General features: G+C 39.0%; 1 protein-coding gene and 1 long non-coding RNA gene across 2 annotated transcripts in view; both read left to right on the forward strand.

Moving 5' to 3' along the window:
- LOC146349682 (uncharacterized) overlaps nucleotides 1–13,269 on the forward strand; it is a 455,574-nt gene that overhangs the window by 404,914 nt on the left and 37,391 nt on the right. The window lies entirely within an intron of this gene.
- ZPLD1 (zona pellucida like domain containing 1) overlaps nucleotides 1–13,269 on the forward strand; it is a 46,083-nt gene that overhangs the window by 22,224 nt on the left and 10,590 nt on the right. The window contains exons 3-5 of the mRNA XM_084841686.1: nucleotides 2,891–3,072; nucleotides 3,887–3,959; nucleotides 11,490–11,587. Coding sequence (XP_084697812.1) covers nucleotides 2,891–3,072; nucleotides 3,887–3,959; nucleotides 11,490–11,587 — 353 coding nt within the window. The remainder of the gene's footprint in view (nucleotides 1–2,890; nucleotides 3,073–3,886; nucleotides 3,960–11,489; nucleotides 11,588–13,269) is intronic.

Here is a 13,269-nt window from a genome sequence, read left to right on the forward strand (position 1 = left end):
ACAAGCTTCTATCGGAGGTCTGCCATTCTCTGTCATTGCAGACTTTTAAGAAGGCCTTGAAAAGATATTATTTTACCTTGGCCTTCTCTTGATATGTCTGCTATTGTTGCTGTTACTGCTGTTAACATTGTTGCTCGTTTTATTACTGGCTTTTATTGTTGTTTTTATTGTTTTTATGTTTTTATCACTTCTAATATTTTAACTGTTTTTATATAATTTATTGCTGTAAGCCACCTTGGGAGGGCTTCTGCCCTGAAGGGCAGCACATAAATATTTAAAATAAATACAATAAATAAAACTGAAGTTGGTAAGGCATTCATGGCTACTCCTGCCACCTATGTTTCCACTGTCAGCAACAAATCCAGAATACAACTGAAGGGTAGGGATGTCAAAGAAATCCACAACAGAATCAAATGGATTTGAATTTCTATGAATCCAACCCATGGATTCCACAGTGGACCAGCTTTTCCTGAGTTGCGTGGATTCTGCAGACTTGCAGACCAGGTTTTTTTTACACATTTTTGCAAGTGCAAATTTGCACAAATGCGAATTTGCACAAATTCAGGAAATTGGGAAGAATCTGATTCCATCAATGAATGGATGATGAAATGAAAAGCACCCAACAATCCATGAAATGCAGATGGAACGTATTTCACAAAGTCTGTACATCCCTACTAAAGGGTGACATAAAAATTCTTAAGCAAACAAATGCTTATTCTTGATATATTAATCAAACTGTTAATGTTAATGTTCTTGGATTATTTACTGTTGTGTGCAGTTCAATGCAACAACCTCTGTTGTTTGAAAATGGGGTGCCTTGATTTCCATGAGCAGAAGCACTCTCCTGTAAGGCAAAGCCACCATTGGATACAACCCTGTTATTTCAAAGGAAACAGCTATCAAAATTTACATTCATTGTTTATTTGCTTTAAAATTCCATAAAGACAGTTACACGTTGCAATTTCAGACTCTGAAATTAAACTCTGAATTTCCCCAGGTAAACTTTCCTGTGCCAGTAATTCTTCTGTTTACATATGATAATGGGGTCTATAAAATCCCAACGTTAGTCATTCATTTCAACATATGGTTTCCAGGGCTTTGGGTGTGTGCTAGAAACTTTCCCAACAATTTTAATTAAGGAGGTGCATACAGTTCACGGTCTCTGAAAGGCAAACGATGCAACAAAGCTCCTTACTCCAAGATGGTGGTATTCCTCCCCTGCCCTATTTCCCTCTGCCAGTTCCCAATGGTCTTGTAGTTCACCCCACTGTGAGTGCATGTAGACATCTCTGTCTCTTACCTAGTTTCCCCTAATCCTGGCAAGACCTAGATGTCTGAACTCTTTGTCTGATGTTCTTACTCTTCATGAAGTTAACTGTTTTGGAGGCAAATACAGTTTGAGAAGGACTTTGAGTGGGAAAACACTGGAGGGAAAAAGGGTTAAGCCCCCTCCTCTGTTCTAAGCTCCCAATCTGAATTAGCTTTCCACAGCTGCTTCTTGTTAAGAAAGAGGCATGCCTAGTCCTAAGCATTGTATTTAAGGATATGGCTAACATGAAACATAGTGTGGCCATCAAACAGGAGAATGATAATCATTCATCCTCTCCCCAATGCAAACTCCAGATTAACCCAAAATACACAGAGCCCATCTTCTTTCAGTTATAGGAGGACATGTGCCTGCCTGGTGGATAGTGCCTGTTAAAATGGGAGGGGGTGAGTGAAAGTTGATAGTACAGGCTAATAGATGAAGCTTCCCTCTCTTCCATGCTTGTTATCAATTGCAGTGCTGCTCATGAAGACATCTTACAGGGAAGGGAGGGCATTTGGTTTAATATAGTGCTGTGCTGAAGTATTCAGTCCAGTGATTTTGTAAGGTTTTTTTTTTTTTTTTTTTTTTTTGCGGGGGGGGGGAATGTCCTATGAAAATTGGATTGATCATTGGGGAAGGGCAAATTCTGCAAATCTTCAGATGGTGATGGTCTTTAAATTTAGGTGACCAGGGATCTTTGTTCCTTTCTTCCTTCCTTTAAAAAAAAAAGTCTTGCCACTTCTTTAAGTGGTGGCTTGGATGCTCTCTAAGCAGCCCTACCACATTTCTGGGACATAGTTTCCCTGGGAACAATATTGTGTCATGATGTAGTGTTGTTCCCAAGGGCGTTCTTGGGGCAAGGGAATGGTTTCCCTCATTATGGTAATGGAAGGATGGACAGACAGAAGGAAGGAAGGAAGAACCCTCAGCTACCTTGTAGTTAAAGGTAACACCACAACCCCAGAACATTCTTAGAATTCATGTTTTCCCCCAAAGTCACCATATATCCCCCCTGCAACTTTTGAAAAGTGTGTTGGGGATATTCAGCTCAGCTTTAGGCTGAGCAGTTGATTGATTAGACCAGGATTATGCAATGAGGAATAGAATGTGATGCCTTTGCCCGAAACTGTAGGTATCTATTGCTTCCATTTGTATCCCTCATGGTTGCAAAGAAAAGCTTCAACACATGGAGGCAGCAGGGAAATGGTGTGGAATTGCTGGGAAAATTAGAGTCCTGATGGCTATGTGCTACCTCCAGTACCAGAGACAGTGAGCCTATGTACACCAGTTGCTGGGGAACATGGGTGGGAGGGTGCTGTCATGCTCATGCCCTGCTTGTGGGTTCCTGGTTGACACAGCTGGTTGGGCACTGTGTGAACAGAATGCTGGACTAGATGGACCCTTGGTCTCATCCAGCATGGCTCTTCATATGTTGGAGTCTGTGGTGCAGCGTAGAATTTATCTCTGGATACAAGGATGGCTTTGAAACTTTAATATCCCTATCTACATTAATTTAAAGATTATCTTTCATTATAGGCTTTGCCTGTCTGTAATTTCTGTTTTCTTACTTTATCCAAATAGGTTACGTCCGTTCCAGGAATCAATGCATATGGCAATATATCTACAGTCCAGATAGGTAATGTTTCAGGATATATAGACACTCCAGATCCACCAACGATCATCAGCTATTTACCAGGACTTCTGTATAAATTTAGTTGTAGCTATCCTTTGGAATACCTAGTCAACAATACACAACTTGCTTCGTAAGTATGAGTATCACATTTATGTTTAAAGAAATTATTGTTGCTTGATGCATGAAAAGGTCCTTGTGTTTTATTTATTCTTTATGATTATTTATTCTTATGATGAAGCTGCTCTGGGATTTGGAGGAAAGGGGATTGGATGTGCTGTGTGGACACTTTAGATTCCCACGTAAACCAAATGCATGTATGCTTGCTGTTTCCTCCTCTGTACATAAAAGCGACATCAAATCTGAGATGGATGAAAGTGAGGATGACAAAGGAAAGGGTATTGACATGGAGAATAATGCAAAGCAAAGGTAGACAGACAGACAGACAGACAGACAGACAGAAAGAAAGAAGAGAGAATGAGGCAAAGTGATTCCAAGGATTTGGTGTTTGCTTTTATGATGAAACTTGCTTCCAAAATTCCTGTTAATGGCAGAGTAAGAGTTGCATATAGACATATTTTACTTTAAATGGAATTATTTTTGCATAACAATGTATTAGGATATGTTGCACAAGCAAATATTATTTCTACAAACAGCTACTGTTCACCATGGAAAGTTAGTCTTTCTTTTTGTTGTTCTCAGTTTTCTTCTTTGCTAATTATTTGCCTGATCCATTGTTTTAGCAATGGCCATTTCTTCAAGGCTTTGTCAGAGCTTCTACTATAAATTTCTGTTTATAGCAGTTTTTAACCAAAAGAAAGAAAAAAAAGACTTTTTTATTGTGAGGCTCAAAAACTGATTTAACAACAAACAGCAGTGAAATATGAAATTGTAAGAACAACAGAAATGATCCCATCAATAATTTTTGCTTTCTAAATCTATTTTAGGTCATCAGCCGCTATATCTGTAAGAGAGAACAATGGCACATTTATTAGCACTTTGAACTTGCTCCTTTACAATGTAAGTACAAAGCAGTAGAAGTTTCTCAAATACAGCAACATTTTCTTTGCCAAAGGACCCACTGTCACTGCCTTTAGAATGCTACAAATGGGAGCTGCAACAACATGGTGCAGTGTGAAATGCTCCTTGTTTAGAATTGCAGCCATCCCATTTCCCCTCCCCTCTCATCCCCCAAAGTCAGTCAGCATTCCACGCCCAATGAGCATACTTAGTTCTGTTTAGGGCTGTTTTGCGGATTCCCCGTCAGGGATTTTTTTCTAAATATATATTTTTTGTATTCTGTATTTCTGCAGAATGTGGGATCCCTACAAGCCCGCTGACCTGTCACCTCCCTCTTGTGTGTGGGTGGTGCCATTTTGGCTACATAAGCAACAGCACTCATGCCTGCCTATTGAAAGCAGAGGGAATGATGATTCAGATACAGACTATAAGTTACTTGGCCGTCCCAATTTCAATGGGGATTAAGTTCAGCTAAGGCTGCATTTCTCCACACATCTACCTGGGAATAAGGTGCATTGATCTGAATAGAAATTACTTCTGAGTAGACATGCACAGGATTGTGCTGTTCATCTGGATTCAGCTATATGGCTGTCTTCACCCTAATATTTTATTTAAAAGAACAATGTACAGGAGTGACTTTCAAGAGCACATGGAAGGGGGGTGTGTGTGTCTATGCACGCGTGCACACATACACCACACCATGCTACACTATCAGTGTTCATGGTGCCTTATATTGCAATCCTATGCATGTTATTCAGAAGTTCCATTGTATTCAGTGGGGCTTGCTCCCAGGAAAGTGTCCATAGGATTGCAGCCTTAGAGATTTACACAGCGATATATACAAGTCTTTGCTCTAAAGAAGCTTGCAGTCTAAGACAGCAGGGAAACAAGAAGAGGAGAGAGAATATTTTATTGGGCAATTGCCACTAAGGAGTACTCACATGAGCTCTAACAAAGGCTATTTCATCACCAGGGGTTAAATATGGAATCACCATGCTTCATTCACTTTTTATGATGCGTCCACAAGACATCAAAATCCAATCATTATCCTCCTGTATTTTTCCTGTGTTTCTTCCATCTTTTCTTAGACTGCAGAAAATTTGACTTTTTTCATAAAAATGGAAGAGGAGCACAATTTCCATCGGTGTAGATGTCTTTAGTATTATTCTTCCATCATTTTAATTGGCAGGGTTTTGATGTGGGCAGTGATGTATTGGAAAAGCGAACACATCACAAATGGGCGTGTATTCATAATAATCTTTGTGGTGGGTTCCATTATATAACCTCAGCTTTGCCCCAATCAATATTTTAATTATCATTAAAATGTTTTCCAGTAAGAAAACAAAACATTTTATTTTTTAAATAAAAGAGTATAGTGCTATAACATCATAATGTTTTAATATAAATATTCAATAAATAAATTTTAATTTTTTTTAAATAATCTTTCTGGTCACTGCCAAAATGTTGGTGACCAGAAAGGTGTTTAAATTCATTTTCATATTAGCATCATTGTGTTATCATGTTATACCACTATAACACAATAATATAAAATTAACATTAAGATTAATATCACATTTTGCTGTTTTAGTGCTGTATCTCTTTTTCATTTTAAAAATGGGAGGTAAAATGTTATACCATAATGCTATAATATTAACTTTAGCATATGATAAAGCTAACACAATAATGCTAACTAAAATAAAATAAAATAAACCTTTCCACCTGCATTTTGGTGATGACCAGAAAAGCGTGCTGGTCTTTTAAAAAATTAACCTTACAGCATTATAGCCAAACTTGTATTTTATTAAAAAAACCTAGTTTGGAAATTGTTACAGCAATAAATGAAATATACACTGAAAAATTAAAAATGGGGGTGACACAATGGTACTCATTACAAAGGTTATAATGAATGTGTGCTGAGCTTCAATCGCCCTATACACAGAAATTATGTCACGCCCATTGGTGCAGTCAGAACATAGTGGGATATACACAAAGATAAAACACAATACTCATGATAAGTGTGGAAAGTCATTGCAAATCTGGTTGTAATTTACAAGAGAAGAGCAATGATTGGGCAGCACTAGAAAGCCACCTCTCTAGAAGCAGCCAAAAATAGTTCAAATTATGCCATTGATTACTGTGCTTTATATTATGAGTGAAACCAAGCCAGTCCAAACATTTCTATTGGTATTTCCCATCCCATGAGGAGCGACTTATTCCATCACCTTGACCATTTCATGGTGTCAATATAACTGGAAACTATTGATGTAGAAAATATAAGCAATTTCTGTAGACTAATAATTTCTTTGTCATTACTTTGACATTGCAAGGACTAATATTTTGAACATCTCCTTGTGTCAGCTCATATTTTCTTCTTATTGGCATGATAATCAGATTTGAATATAGGTAATTGCGTAAGCTTCTATTGTGTAAACAGGAATATTAGAAAGGAGATATAAAAGACTTTTACTGACTTTTATTTATAACAGCAGCACTAATCTTCCAAATGTTCTTTTTGTGTTGATTAAAATTTTTATTAATCCATTCAAATGCCTGATTTAAAAATCAGCTTTCCATCTCTCAAGAACCATTTTAGTAAATTACAAGTCCCTTTTTTGGATTATTATTCATGTCCTGGACCCGAATTATAATACATGCAGTTGATTTAAAAGTCAGTGCTTTAGATTTCGAGTGTAATAATGAGAGAGGAATAAATATCATAGCAGAATATTTCCAATCACATTTAAACAAATTTCCTGTTTGTAAGTTTTGCTATCTGACAGCACAGAGTTCTGCAGAACACATTAAAATATGTTAGATAGAATATTATATTACTTCCACTCTTTAAAAACTAAATACTTTTATGTAACCATGGAGAGAAAGTGGGAAGTTCCTTAAAACTTTAGGAAAAATAAATCTTTTATATTTAGTGTAGGGCATTTAGCTCTAGAAACTCAAACTAATCTTGTTAGAACTCATGAGAATATGCTCTACGGGGCAAGACCAAAATATTGTGCTGCCTAAGGCAAAGCAGTAAATAGCTTGCAACCTCCCCTCCCTCCCAAATCAAGGTGCATAGTACCCAAGGCCAGCCAATTATTTGGCACCTGAGACAGAAAATCCCCTCCCCTCACCTCCCCTTCCCTGGCAGTAAAAATATAACAATCATACATTAAATAAGTAACAATTTGCTGATGCCTTTTCCATGATACCTAAAATTATCTGCCTGTGGTGGCTGCCTCATTCTGCCTAATGGTAGCGCTGGCCCTGATGCCCTATGAGGCCAATAAACATTCCAGTTTTGCCCAATCCACATTCTGTTCTACAGTTTTCACACTTGGGATGCCTCTGCAAGTGATTCCTATACACTGATCTTGTAAAGAAAATCTTAGGATGAAGACAGCTATAGCATTCTTAGGACAACAGCCATAGCAAGCTCTTCATCCATTCTATGATGCCAGCTTGCAGCTTGTGCTACAGAAATACATTCCATCAAGCTGAATGCTGGACTGGGGATTTTCTTCCCATGCCAATGAGGTGTATCAGCCTTCAGTCTTGCTCTTTCCCCACCTCTTGTGCATTACGTGGTCTGTCACCTTTCGAAGTAGTACATATGTATTTATTGTTCTATACATTCATCCTCCACTGCTCCAAATAAAATGACATGCCTTTTTAATGTAAAATTGCTCCAGAGAATATGTATGATTGTTGGTGATGTCATGTGAGCACTAACCAGTAGGTGACCAGCACATCCACCTTCAGTTCAAATTGAGCCACACTGAAAATCTGCAGAATCATTTCCTCCCCAGACCACGCCAAGAACACTAAACATGTGCATTTATTAGGAGGGCAGTGAGAGCACTCACTGTTAAACAACAACCAACACTCTTAAAATATTATGTCTGTCTTCACCCTGAGTGTTGGAAGCATTTAGGCGTGGATCTTTTCGCACTTTAGGCATGGGAATCCCAAGAATCCGGTCACAGCTTGGCATGCTTGTTCAGACAGGATGAGTCAATTCATATCATTCTGAATTTCTTTCACTTCATTTGGAAACTCTATCTGTCTATCTATCTATCTATCTATCTATCTATCTATCTATCTATCTATCTATCTATCTAATCACCTGAATATTGCCCAAACTTTATATATAAAATGTGTGCATCCAAAGTTCATTATGGGCTACTTCCAATTTGATAGTTCTTAATCTTGTGATTACAGTCTTAATTACTGCAACATGAAGCATGATGGACCAAAATTAATTTTGTAGATGCATTAAAATTAGTTCTTATTTCAAACATAAATATTTGATATTAAACTGATGGATTATATTTGCAAAGTAGGATCCCTATTCTGCTCAAGCAGAAGGTTATGGCATTGGATGAATTGTTCTTCCTGAATTCATACATACGTATAAATCTGCCATTGGCTTTATTGGGAATACTTGGTGAACAAGAGATGCTTATGAGTAAGGGTTTTGTTAGGGTCAAGACCTTGCTCTCTGACTGAAGCTGTTAATCAAGCATGAATATGAAACATATTCATTTCCATACATTTAAAATTTAATATACTCTAGTCAAACTCTGCTGTATTTGAATAATGAATTGAGGTATAATTTTTCACCATTGCCAGTGTGATTAAATACCTCTAGAGAAGGGCACAGTCTGGAAAAAACACAACGGTTGCAATCCTATGGCTGCTAGACAGTGGCTAGATGGCCATAGGATTGGTCAGTTTCTGGGAACCGACCTTGGAGCCTGTGCTCCAAGTTTGGTTCCTGGAGAACCCCCTCCCAATCCCCTCCCCCGCTGCCTCATAGGCGGCACAGCTTGTCCCCGTGATTTGTGCTTGTAAGAGCAGTGTGGAGCAGGAGGAAAGGGGGTGTTCCTGGAGGTGGGGCAGGGAGTTTGGAAGTGCTGATATGACACTTCCTATGTGTCGTCTGGTCTCCGCACCTCATGCTCCGACATCCCGCGGCTAGACAGCCAAAATCGCCCATCTAGCCGCAAATGCAGGGTGGCTGGAGCACGAGGAGATGATCCCCTTCACACTTGTCCCACTGTGTATTGGATAGGTGTTTGCATCCGGGTTCGGAGGCGGCCACCTATCTGCATAGGGTTGCTCCCATAATCTATTGTTTAACTCACTTCATTATTCATAACTTTCTGCTAACAAATAATTAATGTTCTAAATTAATAATGCAAATGTAATTATTATATATGCACTTTTATTAACATTTGGAAACCTTTATATGCTGGAATTTGATCAGCATTTGAACCAGGCACACAGGAAATAAGACAGAGGTAGAAAAACCTACTACGAAGAGAAAATAATAGGATAACATTATGACCCTGGAGGCAGGCAGTGCAACTAGAGAAACTGCAGGCATTGCAACTAGGGTTCATATCATCGATTAGAAGAAAGAGATATGTATTGGGTCTCATTATGAGATTAATATAGGTCAGGCTCATTATGAGGTTATGTCAGTTACATCAGTTATGTCTAATTTAAGTCCTACTGATTTCAATTGGCCTACTCTCCATATGACTAAATCTAGATTTAACCCTTTGTCCCTAGGAAAAGCCAATCCGCTTTCCTTTCCTGACATTTGTGCCAATGGGAGCTTTCCTCCTATTACAGTAGCAGACATGGAGGCTGCAGTTCTGACTGGGATCATGGCAGGGGCAAAGTGTTACAGCCCCACTTCTTCCATGACCTGGTCCTGATCTGACTTCTCCTGTCCTGATTGTCAAATATAATGCTCATCTCTAGCATCCAATAAATATGTGCTTCAATGAGGACACAGTCCTGTGCATGTTTAGACAGAAAAAGATCCTACAACTCCCAACAGTCGCCTTGCTGGGGAATGCTGGGAATTGTAGGACTTTTTTCCATCTAAACATGCATAGGATTGTGCCCTGAAGCACCTAACAATTAAAGCTCTGAAGTGCAGCTATGCCATATTCATCAATATGGATCATTAAACACAGGGCTTGATTACTTTAAGACATAAAGTTGGTTGTCAAACAAACCCAATAGCTGATTACTCCAATGGATCTACCAGCCTGATCCTATGCATGTTGTTTACTTGGGAGTATGTCCCATTGAATTCAGTGGGACTTACTCATATGTAAGTGTGCCAAGGATTGAAACCTAAGTGTAATACATGTACCTAATTCCATTAGAGATCCTTTTGAATCCCAATTAGTTTCAATGGCAGTGGGTTCTATGGAAATTATTTTGGATTTCATAGAAACATAGAATAGTAGGGTTGGAAGGGGCCTATAAGACCATTGAGTCCAACCCTCAGATCTTGTGATATCTGCAAAAAGGTGGGATAATAGAATTAAAGCTACTACTATGATCTGAAAAATTGTAAGGAACATCTTTGTGATATAAAGCAGTCCTCTTTGGCAGATTAAAATATTGAATTCTGAGATTATTTTAATGTTAATGTATTCCACAGCTTGGTTTATAGATTCTATATGACATGTTTAATGATTTTGTTTTTCTATACACATATCATGGTTAGTATTTGATTTTATTCCTTTGTAAATTGTCTGGCACTGCTTGCAGTTGCCACATATCTTTCCACTATATATGATCTCGATATATACTGACATCTTCCCCCCCCCTGTAATCTACAGCATTATTAAACACAGTTCACTGTAAGTGCATTTGGTCAGGTTGAATTATGTCAGAGTGCTGATCCAGGTTTATGTGGTTCCCAATACATAATGTGAATTAGTGAAAGGCAAAGCCATTCTTGTGCACAAATCCCACTCATTTTTTAAATGAGCCCAGCAAGTGAGAAATTCCTGGTGGTTGTGCCCAGCATCAGGGCCAAACTAAGCATTCATTGGGAAACATGGATCTGGAAATCTGGATTACCATTTCTCTGCTGCTAGGGAATTCGTATGGGAAATGTAGAGGGCCAGGCTACTTCCCCGGCTACCTTTTTTCCCCAGTACCCCTTTCTCAGCACTTTTGTTCCCAGATGTGTGTTTGCCTTGTCAAGTGTGTGTGTGTGTGTGTGTGGGGGAGTGCTGGAAAGAGTTTGGGGGAGCACTGAAGGGCAAAATCAGTGCAGAGTAATAATGGGTTAAGCACTTTCCACCACTCTCTTACCACTTTGTAGGCCAGAAATCATGACCTGGTCAGGATTTGCTACTGACATTCAGCAATGCAACAGGAATTCAAACTATCTGCCTTGAAGCAAAGCTTTTCAAGAGGATTGGAAACTACCTTGTTTATTACCTTTCTATGCCTTAATTTAAATTAGGGATGTTCTACTCCTCATAGAACAGGGGTGGGAACTTGTGGCCCTCAAGATGCTTTGACCTACTACTCCCATCAACCCCCACTATTGGCTATTCAGGCTAGGGCTGGTGGGAGTTGTAGGCCAAAACATCTGGAGGGCTACAAGTCGCCCACCACTTGAATTTGGCAGCTTCACCAACTGATTGCAAGTGCTTGACTATTACATGGGAACATATTGCCAGTGTATTATAAGATTTTTTTTTTTTTTTTTAGGACTCTACGTACAGCCAGCAGCTGATTATCCCTAGCACAGGTTTACCTTTGAAAACAAAAGTTTTTGCAGGTGTGAGAGCAACAAACCTTGATGGAAGGTACTGTAAATGATATGATTCATTTTGCTTAATGTATATGTGGTGCTAGGCACACTTCTATACAAGCTCTTTGCAGTATAATGAGGTATGAACAGATGCCCGGGATTGAACATGGGACCTTTTGCATGCAAATACTTCTGTGCAACTGTATGAAGAATTGGGGGGCAAAAACACCATTGTCCTTCTTAGATTCAAGTGTTAGGTCTTGACCTGAAGAAAGACCTGCATTCAAGTCCTAGTTGTTTGAGTGGTCTTGGACAAGTTTTCTTTTTTCAGGGAAGGGATGGACAAATCTTTTTATTTCACTTCCTATAATATTTGCATTTTTTCAAGCACAACTTTGGTCCATCTGGTTTCCTCATTACCTTGTGATTTTTTTTAAGAGTCTGCATGAAAATTCATACATATTTTTGTAAGCAATATGTTCTGTAATATAGATACTTTTTGCAAGCAGTTTTCTCTTATATATGCCTTTTCGTACACAATTTCCCCTAATGTACACATTTCTGCTCACATTTTTTTGACCAAAGAACTGCATTGCAAAATTAGGAGAAGTGTGAAAACTGGTTCGTGTATTGGATTGGAAAGGGCGAATTAGGTCAGTTTGTATTAACATGTGAACCAAATTAATTTCTCCCCCATTCCTTTCTAAGGGCACTTTCACACATAATTTACAGATGTGGATTCTGAGTATGTTATATTGTAGCTCATCCAGAATTGGCTAAACCTAGACTGGCTGGAGCTATAGGGAATAATAATGAATATTTTGTAGGCATCTGTATGTATACTAATGTCAGATGGCAGCCTGGGTAAGCTTGATGGGGTATTCGTGAAATGGGAATTCTAGTGACATACTGTAAGGATTTTTGTGCAATAAGGAAATAGTGTTGTTGAGCCTTAGAGTCAGAACATGGCATACATCTAAATCATTGAGAGTATCTAGAGTAGTATAAAATCTCTACTGAGTTGTGCTTGTTGTGGTGAAACTTCACTAAAACAGTCCATGGGTGAAGGAATCTAATATTTTCTCTCTCAGTGAATCAGAATTCCTTCCCCATAGCAGCAAGGCTAGGAATGGCAAGCAGAGCAGCATTGCTTGACAATTTTCATTTCCAGAACTAGGATTCTTGAGGTGCAGGTAGGCAGGGATGGCACTTGTTCAGGAACCAGCAGAACTCAGCCAGGTGCTTCTATGGCTGTGAAAGACATGCCAGTGGGTTGCAACTGTCCTGTCTACCTTCCTTTCAGATGAGGTCATGAGAGTTGCCGTTGCGGGAGAAGAAAACAGAAAGGTTAATTTGTATTTATGCAGTATCTGCTATCTTCTTTCTACTCTGCCAGGAAGAGCAGTCACCATGTTCTCAGCGCCCATGTTCACCAACTAAGCAGTTGCTCAGAGGCTGTGGAGGAGAGCTCAACAATTTCTGCCACTACCTTATTTCAGGAAGTCTTTCTCTCACCACAAGATGTGATAGTGGTACTTCAAGGCACCACCACTTCCCCACCCCATGCAACACAACAGGCTCCTCTGCTTTCTGAGAAACATAAGCCTAAGAGAAGATATGTAGGGAAGAGGGTGTGAGAGAAAATAATGTAGGCCATGAGTTGGTGACCAGTGGAAAGGTAGAACTGAAGGAAATTAGCTCAACTGAACAGGAGAGAGAAGGATCACACCCTAGTTT

This window comes from Heloderma suspectum, chromosome 3 (genome assembly GCF_057233095.1).
Source record: "Heloderma suspectum isolate Gila_16-S chromosome 3, 16-S_ref, whole genome shotgun sequence".
Lineage (NCBI taxonomy): Eukaryota > Metazoa > Chordata > Lepidosauria > Squamata > Helodermatidae > Heloderma > Heloderma suspectum.